The sequence below is a fragment of the Pinus tabuliformis genome, chromosome X (assembly GCF_031772625.1).
Source record: "Pinus tabuliformis cultivar Carrire ecotype Pingquan chromosome X, CPIR1, whole genome shotgun sequence".
NCBI classification, from domain to species: Eukaryota; Viridiplantae; Streptophyta; class Pinopsida; order Pinales; family Pinaceae; genus Pinus; species Pinus tabuliformis.
Genome location: NC_142308.1, coordinates 11,502,035 through 11,525,429, shown reverse-complemented (window position 1 = coordinate 11,525,429; position 23,395 = coordinate 11,502,035). Strand labels below are relative to the sequence as shown.

Sequence of the window (23,395 nt, the reverse complement as noted above, 5' to 3'; positions counted from 1 at the left end):
TCTTTTAAAGATGTTTTCGAGTTCAGGGTTGTATCAAGTTGCAGGAAGTCCACTGGGGACCATGTCCATTGACTCAGCACCGGAGGTCTGTGAGTCAGATGGTGACTAGGATGCCTGAATTCAAAAAGAAGCATGAAGGTACATATCTGAAAAGTACCGAAGGAAAATATTATAAGGGGACCATTCCCCTCATGCAGCAGGTTCACAGGTTTGGAACAACCCGAGGAGTTTGAGAATCATGATCAAGGAATCTCATGTATACAGGTGGAAGAAAGCCCTCTATGGCTTGAAGGAAAACACCTCGGGCATAGTATGAGAGGATTGATAGCTGTCTAATGCAGCTGAGATTCACTAGGAGTGAAACCGATCCAAACCATTACTCGAAGGTTGTGGATGATAAACCTCTCGTACCGGCACCTATGTCTGACAGGTGCAGACCCTCTCATTTATAGAAGACAGAGGGAGTTGGATTCTGAATGTGAGAAGATAAGCTGCAAGCTTGTGACTGCCTCGAGGATCTTAACTTTCAGAAGTTATATGGTAATGATGTCGGACCAGATTTGGGAAATGCCTCTGAGTTTCATAAACTCATTCGCGTTGATGTTCTTGGAGAACCTCCGTCCGGACATCTGTGTTGCAGTTAGCATGGTGAGCTCATATTTGGTTGAGCCTCACTAGATTGGTGCCAAGAATCTTCTAAGATATCTTCAGGGCACAATCTCTCATGAATTGAGATACACTGCCGGAAATATGAAACCACATGATTATTCGAATTATGAGTAGGCAGGCAGTATGGAGGATCACTAGAGCACTTCTCACTGCTGTTTCTCTTTGGAATCTGCCTCGATATCCTGGATAAGCAGGAAGCAGAAGTCGGTGAATCTGAGCACCACCAATACATTGCTGGTAGTATGACCTTCTGTGAGGCAGTCTGGTTGTTAAAGCTCTTCAGTGAGTTGTTTGTACACATGATGAATACCACTATGATATTATGTGACAACCAGAGATGGGATTCGATTATTGAGGAATCCCGTATTCGTCAATTGCTCCAGCAGATAGACATCAAATTCTGCCTTATCTGGGATATGGTAAGTCGATGATCAAGGAGGCTCCATCGCACTGAGATGATGTACAGGACAGAGCCCTGAGGAAAGATCAAATTTGTGATTTTCCCGAACGACTTGGAGTCGTCGAGAGACCTTTGTAAAAGGGTCTTGGATGTTGCATACATTGAGCTCTGGGAGCTCTGGGGGGCTTGCAGTTCTACTAGAGCAACATACGACCACAGGGTGACTCACCCTCCCCTAGTGGTGCGCACTGGAACAAGATGATTCGCTCTCTTGTGGAACAGGATGATTCGTTCTCCTGTGTAGCAGGATGATTAGTTCTCCTGTGAGGCCTGGATTGATGTGTTCTCCATGGCGGCCTGGATTGATGTGTTCTCCATGGCGATTGTAGCAGGATTGATGTGTTCTCCTGTGAGGACAGGATTGATTAAGTTCTCCTGTCGAGGCATCCTACCCATGCAGTCTGGGACTCATGGGAAGTACCTCTCATCTGATCAATGAGCAGGGAAATGAAGTTAGGGACCATAGTAGTACCGATGGACGCATCGTTGTATCTACCGTACTCCCTACGCTAGGATGTCCTCCATTGATCTGGGATCAATGATACTGGTCTGGGACCAGTGGTAGGAGTTGTACATACTATGACGCTGACTTCGGGTCGGCTGAGACTGGTCTGGGACCAGTGGTACATACTCCGACACTGACTTCGTGTCAGTGCAGTACTGGTCTGGGACCAGTGAGAGTCGTACATACTATGACGCTGACTTCGGGTCGGTTGAGACTGGTCTGGGACCAGTGGTACGCACTCTGAGACTAACTTCGAGTTAGTGGAGAATGATATGACTCATTCTCGATCAATTCTTCTTCTTCATAGTTCAGCAGAGTTGAGCAGAGCAGAGCTAGCAGAGCCAGCAGCGTTGAGCAAAGCAGAGCTAGCAGAGCCAGCAACGCTGAGCAGAGCAGAGCTAGCAGAGCCAGCAGCGCTGAGCAAAGCAGAGCTAGGAGAGCCAGCAGAGCTGAGTAGAATAGAGCAGAGCCAGCAGAGCTGAGCAGAGTTGGGCAGAACAATGCAGGGCACTGATGGTAGAGATAGTACAGTCGTACATATGGATCAGCGGATGGAGTTCTCCCTAGTTGAGAGGGAGTGTTAAATTGGCAACTAGGGCCAAACTCCATGTGGGTTAGCTTATTTCTAGTAGCTGATATTTTTATTGGATCCCTCTCGTCGAGAGGTGTAGGATTGATCCAAATATCATCCGATTCCGATAAGTATTTATGGAGATATGAATTTATTTTGTTTATGTAATTATAGTCAAGCCGACCAGCTCTTATGTAGGCTCTAGAAGCCCAACCGACGTGTCTATTCATTATCCTCATTTTGGTATAAATAGATGAGGATTTGATATCATTTGCACACACGTATTCTTGAGGTGATCTCCTCTCCACGTCTGGGTTTTTGGAGAAGGAGAGAACCAAAAGAATACGCTGGCCTAAAAGGAGCCCCAGCTGCAAGATGATGCCCTAGCTACAGTACGATGCCCTAATCCGTTAATGGAGAAATTATACGCACAACAATGGAAACAGTTAAGTGATGGCCTAGATGCAGTTATACGCTGTCATAAAAGGGAAACGCAGTCAAGGCATGGAGCCACAGTTAGAGGAGATCTGGCCGCAGTAATGGAGCATCCCTAAATGCGGTCAAGGGTGACATTGATACGCTATCCAAGAAGCCTTCATACGCTGCCTGTAGCAGCCTAAAGGCAGTCCTGTTCACGCAGACAATGGGATAGACCTAGAACGCAGTTAAAGCATATGGAACCACACAATCAATACATTGTTCAATATATACGTTGTTCATTGAGACCTAGCCGCAGGACCTAGCTATGATCTTAATGATAAACACGCAGTCAAAAGGGTTGATCTATAGCCTAATACGCAGTTCATGAAGCCACAACGCATATGAGAAGTATAGATACGCTGTAAATGATATATATACATATTCGATGCAATTGTTGAGACTCTAATACGCTAACAAGAAGGGACATCTATCCACACAGCAGATGGTGACTATATCCACGCAGTCATGAAGACCTATCACACAGATCATGGAGTCACATAACCGCAGCCAATGGAAGAAGTCTCAACGTTGTCAGCATGAGGAGACATATACGCAGCATAAGGAGACAATACACAATCAGCATGAGGAGACATATACACAGAACAAGGAGACATATACGCAGCATAAGGAGACAATACGCAGTCAGCATGAGGAGACATATACACAGAACAAGGAGACATATACGCTGGCCAATGGAAACTCCTACAACGCAGACTTCATAGCACAGCGAGGAGACCTGTTCTCGCTGTCAAAAGGAGACACAGAACTTCGCATATTTTGGACTCATGTATGGGCTACAAAGAGAGGAACAGAACTCGGGTTTCATCTCTGAAATTTCATGAGAATATGGGTGCAAAGATCTGCTAACAAGAAGGGACAATACCTCTGAAGATCTTCCCATGTTAGGGCAAGCTGCAGTAAGGTTTGACTGCACCTGGTTGTTTTAAGTGCAGTCACAATCTCGATACATGAAGCAACAAATGAAACCCTGTATGATGTCACCACAATAAGTCTCAGCATATATAATATCTGAAGGTGATATTCTTAGTATGAAGAAAGCAAAAAAGCTGGATGTATGTGATCTGGGCACATCTAGTCTTGATGGGCTAAGATCGCAACAGCCATAAACGTTGAACAATGATCTCAATTTTAGTTGGATAAAGAAGATCTCATACAACAGCCTGAAGTATTAGATGATGTTTCTATATGCTGTAGTGATCACCTCTGAAGAAGGTAAGAGACAAGGATCATAATCTTACAGTACAGTAAGATGCAGTTATGATCTCAAGGTTCAAAGATCATCTCAGCCTCTAGGAACAATCATGGTGTGTAATCACTCATCAGAGCAGAGATGAGATCATTAGCATGAGTAACATAATGAAGCATGATGTAGATCATGGGCAGCATGATATATGGGCGACATGATGCATGAAGCATGGGCAGCTTGATGATGTATGAGATCATGGACATAAAGGGCAACATGAGATCATGATCATGGGCAGTATGATGATGATTAGTGCAGCATGGTGCAGTGGTGCAGCTAGAGGATCAAATGCAGCACAATGATAGGTGAAGGAGTCACCTTGAGAATCAGTTGAAGCAGAATGTCTTCAAATGATCTCGTCATTATACGAAATGATCTATGCTTAGATCTAGACAAGTCAAAGTGTTGACTTCTGTCGTAATTGTACTATCTCTCTCTCTCTCTCTCTTTCTCTGCTGAACTTTGAAGATAAAAGAAGATTTGATCAAAGGGTTTCCCCACACACTGTGGGGTTTGTCCCTAGCTTGCGCCACATCCTGTGTCCTCTTGTCTTGGCTTGTCTTCTGCGTTTTATATTTATGTTCTATCTGCAGTTTATCGTAATGCTAATGTGATTGCTAACTGTGAAAATTTAAATAAATTGCTCTAGCATAGAACATACCTAATCTTAACAAAAGTGCTCTTGGTTGGCAAAAAAGAATGAGTTAGTGTTTCTGCACTACAATTTTTGTCTCCATAACAAATAATTCAAAGGAATTTATTACTAGGAATGCCAAAACCATACAACTAGACAAGGTGGATCCAACTTCAGATTGGATTGTTGAGGCAAAGAAGTTGCCTTTTAGAGATGAGGACTGTTACTGGGTAACCCTATAGAAGAAATTTTTTCTCCTATCTTGGCATCCCGCCAACCAGCAGCCCTACAAATTGCTTAGTTATGATGATATGTCACATCCCTTCACCATTTGCTTGGGTCATACAACTCTCACCATCCAGAATTCGTCTTGAATGATGATGGGCGACCACTTGGCAAGTACTTTCACCATTTCTCAATCAAGTGTTTTCACTTAACGTTTTGGGCATTTTAAGATGGACAAAGAGGTCATCTAGATATTTGACTGATCTTGATTGTAAACTTGTTCTCTCCCCTTACAAAGGGGGTTAGTCGTTAGCCTTAATCCAATGGGACCTCGTCTAAGGCCTTAGGTTTATAGGAGGGCCACTACTTGGGAAACTTGGATTGAATTATTGTGTCCATAACCTTTCCATAGTTACCACTTTTCATCGTTACCATGATATCACATCCATCATTTGGGTTAACTGCCTTTGGTTCATTGGGATTTGGCACCCATTTATCCAAATCCTTGAGTAGGGCTGAAAAAAACTTTTCCCTAAAGGTTGACAATAGAAAGAAATGAAAGGTTAAAATGCAAAAGATGGCCGAGACATGATTAGCACATGGGCAAAATCCTAGCATGAGCTCTACTCCCCGCGTTAGTACCCGATTCCTAAGCACTAGATGCTCCATCTCATCATAAGGAACCCTCACATGTCCCAACCCTGATGAGTGAGAAACCAACTCATCCTTAAGGGGTAAATAAATGCTATATCATACAAAGTAAGCTTGGACACCTAAGCTACGCTCCATATCAAAGCATTATCAAAAAGAAGTAAAAGGTGCACCAGAGGGGTGGAAAAAGCATGCGAGGAAAAGGATAACTCATGCCTCCATGACTGCTCCTTCCATTACATCTATACACTCAAAATGTGGACCTACACTAGTTGGTTCCATGGCCATGGCATTTAACCATGAAGTATTTCCCCTTAGTTGCCATCTATTGTCACTAACACCTACAAATTGAAGGGTTGACCTTGGAAATGTTACCTCCCGCACCTAATAGGGTTGATTACCTAGCCATCTCTAAAAAGGTAGGGAACACTTTTATGGGACTTGGTCTAGTTAGATATTTGAAGGTGATCTCAATTTGAAGTCATGCCATGCCCATAACAATTAAATATGATCCACTATGATGCATATACGGTCATTGTCTTTAATGAGTTGTTGCTTTCACTTAAGTTTGAGATGGTTATGCCAAGTGGTTCTACACTGAGCAGCAGAGGCCCTGATGGCACACTCATTCCATGCCTACTCCACATGACGCCCAATTCATACTACATTTTCGAAGAGCATGATGATCTTGTAGATGCAGCATTGCCCTTCCACAGTAAAGCGTTGGCCATTTTGATGACCTTGACAATTGATTGCCACCCTAGAGCACCCTCAGACGCAAAAAAAAATGAACTCTCTTAACATTGGAGATTCTTGATGATATAACCAGTGGACCCAACATGCCCCCAGGATGCCCTTAACATTGTTTGATGGGCATGCCCTGATCCGAAGACCAAATGATGATGATCATCCCCTAGGGTGATTAGTGTTGATAAATCTAGCACAATGGTATTATGATATTTCTCTTCTAATGATAACTGCTTGTGAATGATTTTTATGTCTTTTGATTAGAATCTTCTCTTTACTTAGATTATTATTGTGTTCTTCTCCATTGACATCTACCAATGCATAAACAATAAGAGACAAGAAACACAGAATGTAGGCAATCAGCCAGGGCCAAAACCTCTCCAACTTGAGAGGAAAACCCAAACGAATTCTTCTTCTTATAGAGACTTCAATTGACAAATACCAAGACCAAGACCCTTGACCTATTTAACCTCTCCAAGACCAAGTCACAAGGTTTCCTTGATGAGTTTCTTCTTCCTTGAGTCAACGATAGTCAAACTCCTTGCTTCTTCCTCCTTCTCGGCTATCCTTCAGAATTTCGGTCCCTTGGAACAGATCTGCAACTTTTGGCCCTAATTCAGAAACCCTAGCACATGAGATTGACCAATCTTGACTCTTGATTTTCCTCGCTCTAGAAGGAGACTTCTTCCTTGGCAATTCAACTTAGGATCTTCCTTGTTTTCTCCCAAAACTACCCTCTCAATATGATTGTAATACCTTGGCCTTTTCTGCAGTAAACAACATTGTAGTCTCGCACGTGTGGAAGAGATGATCCCTAAAACAGATCAAAAATTAACTTGGTTGACTTCCTTTCTCCTTCGCTTGATGATGAGGCTTCTTTCTTGATGTCTTCGCACTTCATCAGAATTGCTTGATCGAATTTCTTGTCCTCAAATAAAGGTCGAGCTGCCCATATATAGTGTTTCATCCACATCAATATAAGCTGACTTGTCATTCTGGAAGCATTTTTAGGCCAACATGAAGAAGAGCTTGTGACAAGGTTTTGGAGGGCTAATAATAATTCTTTTACAATAGATTACATGCCTAAAATGGGTCTTAAAACTTTGACATTGACTCTATGAATTTTATGACTTTATGACCAAACCTAATATCTCACAATAGCAGCTTTAACTAAAAATAAAATTCCTTGATCATGAAACCCATGATTCAAGTATTACAAAAATAATTTCATTTTTCTTTACATCAATTACATAAAATCATAATTACATATGTCATTATGAAGACCGAACCTAGTTACACTTTTCAACACTCCCTCTTAACTAGGGAGGTATTCATAATCCATACAAGGTACTTGGACATTCTCAATCTGAAGAATTCTCATAAGAAGAGTCAGATTGGTAACCCATCTGTATAGAATCATATCAACCAGCATTGTCACATAGCAAGGCCTTGACTAATAGCTCTATCTCTCCACAAGGTCAGAGCTCAATGCTGGAGAGACCAATGATGTATAAACACCATCATTGTCTCAATCGGAACATACCCCACCCGAGTTCTTTTAGAGTATGTTCCACCAGGACTATTCTTATCTTAGATTCCTAGTCCTCAAAGAATATCGATCCTCTATGACTACTCTTATCTTGGATGCCCTAACGCATCCTCAAAGAGCATCGGATGCTAGATGTTTACCCAATCCTCCATTTTGTCTTCCCAAGTGAAAACAAGAATGATGTGTCTATCTCTCACTCTTAATTAGGGACAATATACCTATTCCAGTGAAGGAATGTACCTAAGCTCCCTCTTGGCTTAGGAATTTGCTTCCAAGTTTCTACCAAGTTAGAAACTTCCTTTCGGGCTCCCTCTTAATTAGGGACCTACAGCACCTCTTTAGGTGGAGATGATGGGACAACCAGCTGCTTGAAGAACTCCTCCTCACGATGTCATGAACTTATTTTTCTTTATTTAGGAATCTTCATGTTTTGGGACTTCTTCATAAGGCACAGACCATCCATCACTTTCATCCATGAGTCAGTCATGGCATTATTCCTTTCATCGGAAAGTGATCCATCAGTTCATATCTGGCTATCCTTCAAGCCATGTTGCCTTTTGCATGCCATGTTTCCTTAAGGATCTTTCATCCTACTAAGTGGACATCAGTGGTGGAAGATATCTATAGCTCTTCCCTTGATATCTCTACATAAGCCTATCCAGATATCATTCAAAAATAAGGAATGAACATTCAATCAAAGTTACCTTCATGATGGTCTTTTATCATGACATCTTCTAGTTCGCATCAGCATCCTGCATACACATTGACACATCTCTAAAAGATATATACTGCCAAGGGCCTCTTTCTTTTTTAAAGTTCATTAAAGTCTTAATATCTTTCATGGAGATATCCTAGTCAAATCTCTCAGCCCTTAGATGTTGATTGCCTTTTCCATAGTTGCATATTTCATGATCTCTTCCTTTCTTTCTTCACACATTTCCTTCTAGGAACTTTCAGTCACAGTTCCTCCAGTTTTGTCAACCATATCATATTTCATATGAGAACATATTATGTTGATTTCATCTAAACAATGTGTGACTCATGCCTTCCTGCATCGTTTCAAAAGAGGAGATCCTTTCTTTTGATCATGTTCTCGAGATAGAGCATTTGTCCATGTTACCTGCAACCATATGACATGACTCTACAATATTGAATACAAGCATACATACCTCATTTTCCTTTAGGTCATCTTAGACTTCCTTCCAGCAGCTTCCTTGATCTACTTCACCTCTTTTGTCATCATACCATCATCCCATGAATTCCCACAAGATGGAATTCTTGATGAAACCCTTGCTTCCTTTTGATTGGTGAACCTTCCAATGAAGATTCCAATAGAGGATCTTGAGTATCCTCATCTAGCAAATGTTCCCTTTTGACTGATGTATGATGAGCTTTGTGCTAGATGACCTTTTTCTTCTTTTCCCATAAGTGTTACTTATGCTTTTAATGAGGTTACCAAGAGCTATATCCTTCCATAGGTGACTGCCATAGACTTCAGCAAACTTTCATGCTTCTCTATGATGATTTCACGAGCTCTTGCTTTTAATGCTTCTATGATGCCATGATGCATCCTATCATTTTCCTTAGTGATTCATGATAACCATATCTTACAACATAAAACTTGAAAACAAGAACTTGAAAAGAACTAGGTGAGGAAGACTATCTCAATCATAGTAGAGATCTCTTACTTCCTCTTTCTTGGACTTCTTCTTTTCAGCTTTCTCCACTTGTGAAAATTTCTGAACCTACACATCAGAAATCCTACTGCAAAAATTGGTTTATCATCTCCTACTTGTTATTACATACAACAATTTATTTAATTTACAAACAGTGATGAAAAACATTACTGCAGACTACACTGACATACAGATCATAAATTGAAAATATAAGAGACAAACACAAATGGGACACCGTTATTTTTGGACAACGCGTCCCCGGAAAAACCCAATGCGGGAAATAGGTGCAGCAGATAAAGGGTTTGTATTATTAGGCAAGTAGAATCTAAGTACAACAGGTTGCCTCTCACACTGGCTAACCTTTCAGAGAAATATTGGTAGCAAGAAATACATACGAGGTTTTACTTTGTTCTCCAAGTCACAACTGATCCACTAAGTGGCCTGACTCCGGCAATCACTGTGAAATCCCAACGCAATCACTGCTTGGGCTAGCGTCTTGCCTCTAGATGACTGCGTCACCCCTTCTGCTGGATCGATTTGCTGGAGGAAGACTGTTGTTTAGCACTCCCAGCTTAAAACCTCGCTTCTCCGACAAAATCTCGACCTTCTGACGAATATCCTGCACTGCCACTGCAAGAGACCCTCTTGGCCTGTGTCAGCACTACGTGAGCCCCTTCCTGGGCTACGTAAACCTTTGCGCTACCTCTCTATCTGGTACTCTTTGGTTCAAAACTCCTTTCCGATCCAAATCTCTACTTTTTTCCCCTCTCATTACAACTTAGATCACCTATTCGATTTTCTCAGCAAACCTCGCCCCAGAAAAATCGAACTGACTGATCACTTGGTGTATCTCCAACTGACCCTCAAGCCTCCTCTTATACTTTTCCTATTGATGAATCAACGACCAATATTAAGTCCCTAATCAACGGCTAAGATTAAAACAGACTTGATCCTCGCCTCTTAAAAGCTTCTCACCCATATTTTTATTAATACCCATTAATATTTTTATTTTCCTAAGTTTAGACTTAGGAACCCATTAAAAATATTAATTATTTTAATAACTCACAATTCAAGTGGAATTTCTCCAAATGATTTCTGGGTCTTGGAGATCTTATGTATTCTAGCCCCTCCACAAAATTTCGAAGCTAGAGCACATTCAATGCTACCCAAAATTAACACTCCCTCTTAGCGAGGAATGTGCTCTAGCAATACTTCTCAATAGAAGCATCATACTGATCCACAGCATCGGTCCTCTGTGCTGCTGATGCTTGTCCTGTTTCCCTTCAGCCACTGCACTGTTGCATCCTGTGTTGCTGCCACTATCACTGCTATATTTGTACTACAGCTCCCTCTCAATATGTTGCATCATGTTGCCCATAGCACTACCACTGCTAACTGCTACACTGCAACTCAGTTGCTGAGAAGTAAGCCACTGAAATAAGTCACCCAAAAGCTGATATGCTAGTTAGTCTAGATACCCCGTGATGCTGAAGCTACCTCTACTGCTAATCTGTGTGAACCCTCTGTTGCTATTGTGCTACTGCAATCTGTTATGTGCCTCCCGCACTGCTGCAACCTCCACTGCGCTGCTTCAGACTCTAGCACTCTAGCTCTGCCACTGTTGCTCCATCATCCCTCGCACCAATTGACTCCCATCAATCTGCTACAGTCATTAAGGTCTCTCATAGCCGTATGTGATCCAAGAGTTTAGCCACCTCAGGATCATGCCCTTCGTGTAGTCCTCCCGACTACAACTTGATGTCGCCCCACCTCTTCTCCAGAGGTGCATGAGCACTCATGGCACAATCCTCGTCATCATCCTCCTTGTCAGCTTTCACTGGAGCAGCCTTCGAGTCAGACTTCTCTTCCTTGCCCTTCTTCCGAGGGCACTGAGTGGCGAAATGTCCCAATTCCCCACACCTGAAGCATCTGACTTTGGTTATGTCTTTCTTTTTCCTCTTTTGCTTCCCTGGTTGTCCCGCTGATGCGAGAGTTGCATCCTCCTCTTCCTCCTTCTTGACTCTGACTCCTTTACCGCTACCTCCTGCCTTGGTTAACCACCTCATCTCTTCCTATCGAAGCGCTACCCACATCTCCTCCCAACTGGGGAGAGAATCCCTACCCAAGATGCTCTGAACTAAGGTCTCCCAGTCTTCAATGACTACATTCAAGGCAGTCCTGACCATGAACTTAGGATCTAGTGTAGACCCCACGGAAGTCAGCTGGTCTCGAATCCCTTGCAACTTGAGAAGGAAGGGATTGATTTCTTCTCCCTTCTTCATCTAATACTGTCTCAGCTGGTTCTCAAGCAACATATTTCGTTGGACGGAAGTTCCCTCATACAAGGTGGTCAAGGCCTCCCACATTTCCCTTGTTGTTTCCTTTTTAGCAATATGTGGGATCACATGATCCTTGACACCGTCCAGGCTCATGCACTTTGCCTTCGCTTGAGCCTCCTCATATTTCTTGAGAGGATCAGCATCGAACGGTACAGCCACCATTTTCAAGGCATAATCCTTGAGGCAATTCTTGTCCAAGACTGCCAAGATCCTGGCCTTCTAGATGACAAAGTTGGATTCTCCATCCAATTTGTCCTAATCCCTCAGTCCATTGACTGCTATCTCTGCTCAAGCAAGTGTAGAACAGGTTCTCTTCTCCCTCTCTTACTGTTGCCCCAGCAAGACTCGAATCTAGATTTCTTTGGCGTTAGAAATCCTCTAAGGAATGTTAGTCCCCTAAATTGTACCCTTTTTGACCATCTTTCCATCCTAAAACCATAACCATTTACCCCTGTTTTACCTATCATTTACGCCCTCATCTTGCACTAGTGCAAGAACGATGACACATTTCACATTTACTTTATATTTTACATTTTTAATTCAAACTTAGCATTTATTAATTATTATTATGTGATTTCTCACTTGTAATTACTTTTGTAACTCATCGATATCTCCTATGTTACTTAATAGTTAATGCTTACCTTGACCGCTGATTTTAGTGCAGAATGGATCTCGCACTAGTGCCAGCACCACGATTATCAGATCTCGCACCAGTGCCCGCGACGTGAATCTTGGCAGCAAATCTAGACCCCCCTTGATTGCTGCCTATTTTTGCACCGCCTTAGCCATGACCGCCGAACACATCTGAAGGCAGCCGAGTCCCAGCTATGACAGCAAGGCAATCTAGAGTAGCTGAGGTCGGATTTGGGAGAAACGGATAGCTGAAGATAGCCACGGCCTGTTTTGTTAAAACGCCTAATTTTGAAGGCCACAAGCTTATTTTGTAAACAATTATGCAATCTGTTGTAACGAAATTCTGCAAACAGCATGTAACGAGATGAATGATCCTCTTGGCCTTCGACCGAGGATCTATATAAGAAGCAATGTAGATAGGACAAGTTAGAAAAAGGAATGATTAAGTAAGTGTATAGAACAGAGATAGAACTAGGAAGGCGGTAATAGGCCTGTCTTTTGTTATCGCCCAATCTGGGCTGGATTGTAATCATGTATGTATTTGCTTTATGACTTAATAAGAAGAGAGAGAGCTCCGCCTTACTATTCTACATTGTATCTTTCATGTTTCGAATGCTGATATATTGAGCAAGTGCTGAGCAGCGTTTTTAATTAAAAGGGAAACGCGCTGGTTGGCTAGGGCCCAGCCAACCCAGCACATTCTCCCTCTTTTCTGTTCCTTTTAATTTATGTTTTAAACTGTAAGTGTGATTTACTTTATAGCCTTTAAATTCTTGTTTGAGTGAGAGCAAATCTACCACATGAAGTAATTAAATTTCCTTTTCTTGCATCTGATTTCAACTAGTTTTCCCCGCCTGGTCTGAGCAGGAGAAATTACCTGCACCAGTGCACGTTGGTGTGCTATTCACTTTCTGCAAATCTGTTTGATTTAGTTTTCTGCCTGGTTTAAAGCAGAAGGACCATTCCTGCACCAGTGCAAGATTGTGTGATGCAGTAATTCTTTTTAAGTTACTTCTAACAGCTTTCTTGCTTTCACTGATATTTCATAACAAGATAGATTACAAGGATTGTTTCTTTCTTTCTGCAATTTGATAAACTTAGAAACAGTCACCCTTTTATGCAATTTGGCTTTCTAACACTTGCAGTAGTTAAGCATTGATTTCAAGGATGAAAAGTTTAAGTGTAAGAAGCTTTGGTCTAGCACAAGAACTAGTTTCTTGTTGCTTAGACTGAGTTCTCTGGACTTGAGAAAGTCTAGACCTTACACGAAAGAAAAAGCACTTTTAGTACAGACATCATTACACCCTCGACATAAATTACTGTTCCTGCACTAGTGGAAGATAGATTCTTGCGAGAAGGAAATATTTATACAAGCAAGTTTGAAGGGCCCATCTATTGAAGACTGCTAAAGTGTCTTTGCTGAAAGAAACACACACTCAGTAGTTAGTCAATAATCAGCTAGAGTGATTTCCCTTTTCTTCTAAATCTCTTTTGCAAATGCATTTTCTTTTGTTCCAGTCTTAGATTATTTCTGGCGATTCAAGTTGACTTTTCCTCTATAGTTTGATTCTGCAACCTTTCCTTTAAAGAAAGTAGGGATTGATATTGGAGACATTCATACCATCTTTGGCATTGCCTGTGCTTCGTCTCTAAGTTTACGGATCCCCCGGGTTGACAATTTAAGTGTTGAGGAGTTTACTTAAGTGTAATTCCTGCACCCAAAAGGAACAAGTTCTTTCCAAACTCCCTCTGAGTCCTGATTTCCTTCACGGAAATCTTCCTGCCAAATGTTGAATCACTCCTCTCCAATCCTCCTTTGTTGCTGCTCAGCAACCCGGATCTAGATTTCTTTGGCAAGAAATCTGCTAAGGTAGTGACTCCCTCTACCTCGGCTTTGTCTCCTCAGACATTGTTCTACACCAACAGCAACAACGTCCCACCAGCACCACAGATCGAATCTGCACTGCTTCTCCTACCCCGGCAACTGACTGACCTGAGCCTCTCAGGCTTTGCGCTGGCCCAGAGAGTTGACGCAGTCACTGCATGAGCTCCTCTTGGGTACTGCGTCACCCTCCACTGGCTCAGAATGCTGACGCAGGCACTGCGTGAGCCTCTGCGTCACTCCTTCAGCTACTCCTCTGGCTCTGAAACAACGCTGTCACTCGGGACAGCTACTTCTTTGCAGCAGTTTCGTTAGATCTCCCGGTTGATGGCTTCAATGTCCAATGATCTGCAATGCTCTGGTACCATGTGAAAATTTATGAATCTACACATCAAAAATCCTACTGCAATCATTGGTTTATCATCTCCTACTTGCTATCACATTCAACAAGTTATTTAATTTATAAATAATGATGAAAAACACTATTGCAGACTACACTGACATACAAATCATAAACTAAAAATATATGAGACAAACACACAAGGGACACCATTATTTTTGGACAACACGTCCCCGCAAAAAACCCAATGCGGGAAAATTGGTGCAGCAAATAGAGGGTTTGTATTATTAAGCAAGCAGAATCTAAGTACAACAGGTTGCCTCTCACACCTGCTAACCTTTCAGAGAAATATCGGCAGCAAGAAATACATACGAGGGTTTACCTCGTTCTCTAAGTCATAATTGATCCACTAAGTGGCCTGACTCCGGCATGTTGAAATTCCTAAGTATTACTCGTTAGAAATTTTATCTGTATTCTCTGGTTTATTTCTCCTACTTGTTAATTACGAACAAGTTATTTAATCATATAAATATCGAAATAAACACAATACAGTCACAACCATCTACAGATCAACAACTGAAAGAAATAGAAAACACATAAGTGACACTGTTATTTTTGGACAACTCGTCCCCGGAAAAACCCAACTTGGGAAAACCAGTGCAGCAATTCTGAGGGTTATTTTATTATGCAGTCTATCTGAGTACAATTGGGTGCCAAACCAGCTCACCCGACAGAAAATAATACGGCAGTAATACCTCTCTATTTGAAAGCAAATATTCAAAAAATTTGCCCCACAAAACACTCTCCAGCAACCTCTGAAGCTCAGCGTCAACCCACCTGGCCTCAGCGTCAGCCCAGAACCCTCTACGTCAGCCCTCTGAGGCACTGCGCAGCCTCTACGGCCCTCTGCATCACTCCTGCTACCCTCTGCGTGGATGATGCAGGCCCTTCTGGCCTCTGCACAGTCTCTTCTAGCTCTACGTGGCTCCCTCTGGCTCTGCGTCTGCCTCTCTATTCTTCTGCGCTAGTCTCTCGACACTATCTCTGCCTCTTTGTCCAGTACTCACTACCCCTCACTACAAATTGATCACTGATTCGACTTTTCTTAGCAAACCCCGCTCTAGAAAATCGAAATACTGATCACTCTGGTGTGTTCTCCAACTGACCATCAAGCCTCCTCTTATAATTTTCCTGTTGGTCCTTCAACAGCAGAGATTACATCTCTAATCAACGGCTAAGATTAGATTTGGCTTGATCCATGTCATTTGGGACCTTCTAACCCAGTTTCATATTAATACCCATTAATATTTTATTTTTCCTAAGTTTAGACCTAGGAACTCCATTAAAAATATTAATTATTTTAATATCTCCTAAACCGGGAAGAATCTACCCAAACCATTTCTGGGTATTGGAGATCTCATGTGCTTTAGCCTCTCCACCAATTTTCATGGCTAGAGCACATCCGACGCTACCCTAAATCAACACGGAAAACACTGTGAAATCCTAGGGCAATCACTGCTTGGGCCAACGTATTTGCCTCTAGGAGACTATCTCACCCCTTCTGCTGGATCGATTTGCTCGAGGAAGACTGTTGTTCAGCCCTCTCGGCTTAGAACCTCGCTTCTCCATCAAAATCTCGAACTTCTAACGAATATCCTGCACTGCCACTGCAAGAGACCCTCTTGGCCTGCATGAGCCCCTTCATGGGCTGCGTAGACCTCTGCGCTGCCTCTTTGATGCTACTGCTGCCTCTTTGCCTAGTACTCTTTGGCTCGAAACTCTTTCTGATCCAAATCTCTACTTCTTCCCCTCTCACTGCAACTTAGATCACCTATTTGATTTTCTCGGCAAACCTCGCCCCAAAAAAATCGAACTGACTGATCACTTGGTGTATCTCCAACTGAACCTCAAGCCTCCTCTTATACTTTTCCTGTTAATGAATCAACGGCCAAGATTAAGTCCCTACTCAATGGCTAAGATTAAAACAGACTTGATCCTCGTCTCTTAGAAACTTCTCACCCATATTTTTATTAATACCCATTAATATTTTTATTTTCATAAGTTTAGACTTAGGAACCCATTAAAAATATTAATTATTTTAATAACTCACAATCCGGGTGGAATTTCTCCTAATGATTTCTGGGTCTTGGAGATCTTATGTATTCTAGCCCCTCTACAAAATTTCGGAGCTAGAGCACATTCTATGCTACCCAAAATCAACACTTCGAATATGGGCTTCTTCTCTACCTCTTTTGTTATTGTCCTTCTTGAGCTTAGGACAATCTCTTTTGTAATGCCCATATTCTTGACATCAATAGCATTGAACCTTAGCCAGGTTCTTCTTCTTTTTCTGAGGACCAAATTTCCCATACTTTCCTCTTCTCTTTGCCATAGCAGCATATGCTTGATTTTGCTCACTGGATCCTACATCAGTTTTTGCCTTCAATCTGGTTTCTTCATTTTTGCATAGAGACCATAGATCCTGGAATGGAGTATCTTCTTTCTTCTCATAAATACTTGAAGTAAAGTTACCCCATCCCTCTGGTAGTGCATTTAGTACTACAATGGTCATCTCCTTGTCAGACATTATTTCTCCCAGACCTTGAAGTTGATCCCTTATTTCAGATATCCTCACAAACTATGAGGCTATCCCTTCTTCTTTTGATATCCTTAGCTTGTAGAGTTCTTGCCTTAGAGAGATAACTTCTCCTGTAATGCTTAGAGAAAAAAACTCTACCAATTTGTCATATATTTCTTTTGAGGGGTCGAGTTTAGATACATATGGAATGAGGGGATCCTTAATGGATTCTATGAGAATCCTTTGAGCCCTCACTTCTCCTTTCATAAACTTTGCAAGTGCTTGAGCATCTTCCTTCGATGGTTTAGTGATAGAGTCTTTGACATGATCCATCACCTCATTTTCAATGAGATTCAGATATGTCATCTTCTTCCATGCAAGATAATTTGAAGCCGCAACCAATTTGTTGCTTTCCTTGCAAAAAGACATTTTGACAGATTCAGACACAATTATACTTACTTGTGAAGATGTTTCTTCCACTTGTTACCTCCTTGAAATTTGATGATGGTATAGTTAATAAAGAGCTTATCCTTGACGATGATAGTTATCTTCAAGAATGATCCTTGACCCTACAAAGAGGGAGATCACTTTATATCCTTTGATGGTGATGTCCTTGTTGATGATGATCAATGATGAATTCTTGATGCTTCTTGGATGATCTTCTACAATGGTAAGGTCCTTGCTTCAACGAGAGGAGATTGCCTTAGAACTTCTGAAGATGATGACAACGTCCTTGATCTTGCTTCTCTAGTAAGAAACTTGATTTATAAGTCCCTTTATCTTGAGTAGGGTCTTTGTGGTCCTTTTGATGACTTGGGGATCCCAAGACTTCTGTTGGTGTAGACTTCTTCTTCAATCTAGGGTTTTGATACTTCTTTGTAGATCTTGACTCCAAGATGATCTTCTTAGATTTGCTTTGATGTCTTTCTCAAGATTTGATCCTTGAGTGTCCCTTGATAAGATGCCCTTCCTTGACTTTGTCACCTTAGCTCTGATACCATGTTGAGAAATCTAGGGCAATGGTATTATGATATTTCTCTTCTAATGATAATTGCTTGTGAATGCTTTTCATGTCTTTCGATTAGGATCTTCTCTTTACGTAGATTATTATTGTGTTCTTCATCGAACAGCTACCAATGCATAAACAATAAAGAGACAAGAGACCCAGAAAGTAAGCGAACAGCCAGGGCCAAAACCTCTCCAACTTGAGAGGAAAACCCAAACGAATTCTTCTTCTTATAGAGACTTCAACTGACGAATACCAAGACCAAAACCTTTGACCTATTTAACCTCTCCAAGACCAAGTCACAAGGTTTCCTTGATGAGTTTCTTCTTCCTTGAATCAACGATAGTCAAACTCCTTGCTTCTTCCTCATTCTCGATTATCCTTTAGAATTCTGGTCCCTTGGAACAGATCTGCAACTTTCAGCCCTAATTCAGAAACCTTAGCACATGAAATTGACCAATCTTGACTCTTGATTTTCCTCACTCTAGAAGGAGACCTCTTCCTTGGCAATTCTGTTTGGGATTTTCCTTGTTTTCTCCCAAAAATGTCCTCTCAATATGACTGTAATACCTCGGCATTTTTCTGCAGTAAACATACTTTAGTCTCGCACATGTGGAAGAGATGAGCCCTAAAATAGATCAGAAATTAACTCAGTTGACTTCCTTTCTTCTTCGCTTGATGATGAGGCTTCTTTCTTGATGTCTTCACACTTCTTCTTCAGAATTGCTTGACCAGATTTCTTGTCCTCAAATGGAGGTCGAGCTGCCTATATATAGTGTTTCATCCATCAATATAAGCCGACTTGTGATATAGGTAAGCTGACTTGTCATTCTGGAAGCATCCTTAGGCCGACATGAAGAAGAGCTTGTGACAAGGTCTTGGAGGGCTAATAATAATTCTTTTACAATGGATTACATGCCCAAAATGGGTCTTCAAACTTTGACATTGACTCTATGAATTTTATGACTTGATGACCAAACCTAATAGCTCACAATGGGAGCTTTAACTAAAAATAAAATTCCTTGATCATGAAACCCATGATTCAAGTATTACAAAAATAATTTTATTTTTCTTCTTTACATCAATTACATAAAATCATAATTACATATGTCATTATGAAGACCGAACCTAGTTACACTTTTCAACAATTAGGGAGGGCTTGTACTACCTCATGGAGCCCCAATGCTGGAGAGAGATTGCACCACATTGTCTTGATGGCACCCATGGAGATGACGCAGTAGAGCTGGCTTTTGGACACATGAAATGTTTTGAGGCTTGATTTGAGGATTCTTCCTCAGTTGATAGTTGGTCATGAGGACTAGAGATGCATCTAGTCCATATTTTGCAATCCTCATTAGCCGTAATAGGGAACTACGTCAAGCTTAGAGAGGGATTTCAACTCAAAGGTGTGGGAAATTAGTGGCTAATTTGTTTTATTGAGCTACTGGGTTGTCTTGTAACCCACTTCACTTTTACTCAAAATCAAACTTCTTTTAGAGCTTTTAGTTGGATTAATGGATGTGATAGACAGAGATCTCATATAAAAGGAGGATCACTCCATTCCATTTGTCATCATCACTTGTGGATTTCAGCCTCCTTAGAGAGCTCAACTTAGCCTTTTTGCTCCTCGCTACTTGTGGAGAAGTGGTCTTTTTGGAACTATTTCTGTTGGAGACTAGTTTATGTATTGGAGATGTCTTTCTGGGATTGAAAGAAGGTAAATTTCTTGCGAAAATTATGAGTATAATTGCAACTTTTTAATGATTTTTCGTGTGATGAATGCTTGCTAGGGTTTTTCTATTGTACCATGTCTAAATACATATTTTTATTCGAAAATATTGCTTGATCATTGCATGTTAAAATTTATTTTCCTTGAATACCATAAAAAACCTCCTAGAGAGCTTTCTTCTACTTAACTTCTCCCCTCATAAGAAGATAGCTAGGGTTTGCAACTGAAAACTAGGGCTTTTTCTATCACTCCAAGCATAGTCTTGATATCCCTTAAATTTAGTCCTAAAGACTCCATCACCTGAGTAGGGAAAGGCACTGAGAATCCTTGTGTTGGTCAAAATTCATAAAATCTTTTATCTTTTCTTCCTTTTTATTTTCGTAAGCCCTTTATGCCTGAAGGCAAGCTGCTAGAGCTAGGGCATAGGGTCGAATTCAACTAGGGCCTCTTGAAGGAGGATGTTGATGCTTTAGTAGCAAGGTCTCACCTTGATTGACCCTCTAAACTCAAAATCTAGCTCTTTCCATGGTGAAATTTGCCCTAATAGGGCTGAAATCATCAAGCCTAGGAAATTTGTGCCCTACAAAACCCTAATATTAATTTAGGCCTCAACTTGGGACTTATTTTGAAGGTTTGCCATCTCTTATTGAGTTCATCATTAAGGAAACCTTTTTTGCATGCTTGCATGCCTAGATACTCCTTTGTTGGACTAGGCTTTGAAGCCCTATGTATCAAGTATCTTTGGAAAGGTTTTGTTTATGATACTTAGTTCCTATACATAAAGAACCGTGCCTTTGTCCATTCAAGAAGTACCTTACTTAGCATTTCATACATATCACCTTGAGCCAATTAACTTAGAATATCCTTTAGGTGAGGACAAGGAAGCCTCCCATTTGGTGAAATTCCACTAAAGGATAGGAGGCAGACTGTTGAGGTGACAGTGGCAGTCCACCTCATTGTTGCATCAAGGGTCTAGCCCTTTCCTTGTGAGGAGTCTCAAGAGGCCTACTAGATTTTGAGGCAACATGTGTTGAGAAATCAATGCATGTAGTTATTTGGGTTTTGATTCCTCTTTTCTTGATAATTACTTGTGATTTGTGTTGGCTTCTTTACTTCTTTATTATGTTATCTTTCATCAAGCAATTACCAAATCAAAAATGCATGAAGATCACAAGAACAAGAGACATAAGATGTAGGCACTTAGCCAGGGAAAAACCCCTCTCCTAGGGGAAAACCCAGTCAAACTCTTCTTCTATAATAAAACCAAGTCAAAGTGAGACAATCCAAGACCTTTTGACCAAGACAAAGACCTCCTCCAATCACCAAGTCAGCCCTCCTTCCAAGTAGACAAACTCTGCCAAAGTCAACAAGAGTCAACTCCTTCAAAACTACTTCAATCTGAAATTTCGACCCCCTGCAACTCAGAATTTCGGACCTGCAGTCACTGCAGAAATTTCGGCCCCCAACACTTGCCCAAAAACCCTAGAAATCTCGCATGTGTGAGAGAGAAGATGCCCTAAAACTTTTTTGTTCTTCCTTTGATTTGACCTTCTTGTCCTTGACTTCGCACTTCTTTTTCTCTTCCTTCACTGCAGATCGAACTTGTTGATGGATGGATGCCAAATAGGTCAAATTCTCCTTCTATTTATACTGCTTTGATAGAACGGATATTTGATATTTGATAGAATGGAAAGTCCCCATTCTGTTCTTACTTCCAGTGTACTTTTCAATTTTGTCAAGTTAATCTTGAGTTTTTTGTGGATATTTGTTGAGTCACCAAGATCACACTTCATTTTGGATTTGTCAAGTCATTCCCGAGTCCAAATCATGTCTTTGCTCAAAGTATTTCAAGCCTTCAAGTTGCGGCAATTCTATAACCTTGTTAATGACACCATTAATAAAGCAACATATTGTTGTCTTTCAAATTACTTGATTCCATTTCTGTGCACATTAACGAAACCTAAGGACCCTTTATCTTGCATTGCCCTGATGTCCTGGAAAGATAACCAACAATATCCAAAACTACTAATTATTTCAGAGATATTCACCAGACACCCATTGTACTTTTCCAATAAAACTCGTTGGAAAGACACAGCATGTGCTATGGTAGGGAAAGTTGAAAATATGGAATTTCGAGAAATGTTCATGTAAAGCACTTTATTTTGAACGTGACAATTTAGTTTTCTTTTCTATGCAAGTATAAAAATAGATTTTATAATAATTATGAATTATTTTTGCTATCTAAATAAGGCTTAATAAGCTGCCTAGTTATAGAAGCATGGAAATAAGTTTTGCCACTCACAGTAAAGCTATCACATTCATAAATGTGCAAGTATGTAACAGGTTGTGACCAACGAGCCACCATAGCTGAGTGTCGAATTCTTTGCATATTTTGTCCAAAAAAACCATACCCACGATCTTGTTCCAATGTATCCTCATTAAGCCCCACATCAGTAGGCCTAAAAGTATCTGCAAAAAATAATTACATTTCAACCATAATTCATGATGCCAGATAATTGGCATTGCTTCCACCAATTGAGATGGAAAAAATGTAAATCATAACCATGTAAAACACCAATAAAGGATTCATCTTCTGTAATTATACCAAAAGAGCATCCATATAACTTAATCAGATCTGATAAACTATTAAGTATCACAAAGTATTGATTAAAATGCCAAAAGAAAATTTAGCCAGAAAATTTTAGTTAAATACCAATGCATCACAATAAGCATAATAGGAAATAACAAAATCACAGTCATCTAGTCACATTATTGTTGGAACTCCCTCCTTTTAACAGGGTAGCGATCTAGGTCAATTACAAACATGCCAAGTAATTATGTTTGAAAGAAGAAACAAATGCATGGCTAAGAACAAAACAAAAACTGGAGGCACAGACCTGCAATGTAACTAAAACATACAGAGAAGAAATATGGTATACTGGAATAGACAACGTGGATAGAGAAAATTATTTCATAGATCATTATGACCATCACAGCAGGAGATGATATCCTTGAAAATAGAAAGAAAAAAGGGGTCCCAATCAAAACATGACTACGATTTCATATCCGCTGATCATACTGAAAGTGGTAATTACTATTTAGTAAAAAAATTAAAAAGTCAATCTTTTACAAATCCAAATCAAGATCAAGTGCATGTCAAAACCTGTCAAAAGTAGAGCCTAAATTAAGTTGAATCTATTTCCAAAATCAGAGAGAAAATATAATGGATTGCATGTTAATGTGAAAAAACACTCTTCTGATAGATTATAGAAAGCAAACAGCTCATCACAGAAGTAAGACAGCAGAAAAAGCATAAAGGTATTTGATGATAGCAATTGTAATAATCAGAAAGTAGGATACGGTGTATGAAAGATGGTTACACATCCATGTTGAAGTTTCTAAGTCTAATAGTTAGAAACCCTCCATGTACTTTCTGATTTATTCCTTCCTACTTGTT

At 40.7% G+C, this 23,395-nt stretch overlaps 1 protein-coding gene across 1 annotated transcript in view; it reads right to left on the bottom strand.

Annotated features, from left to right (window-relative positions):
- The window catches only part of LOC149138033 (plant cysteine oxidase 3-like), a 263,519-nt gene that overhangs the window by 95,598 nt on the left and 144,526 nt on the right, over positions 1-23,395 (bottom strand). The window contains exon 2 of the mRNA XM_089448154.1: positions 22,241-22,407. Coding sequence (XP_089304280.1) covers positions 22,241-22,407 — 167 coding nt within the window. The remainder of the gene's footprint in view (positions 1-22,240; positions 22,408-23,395) is intronic.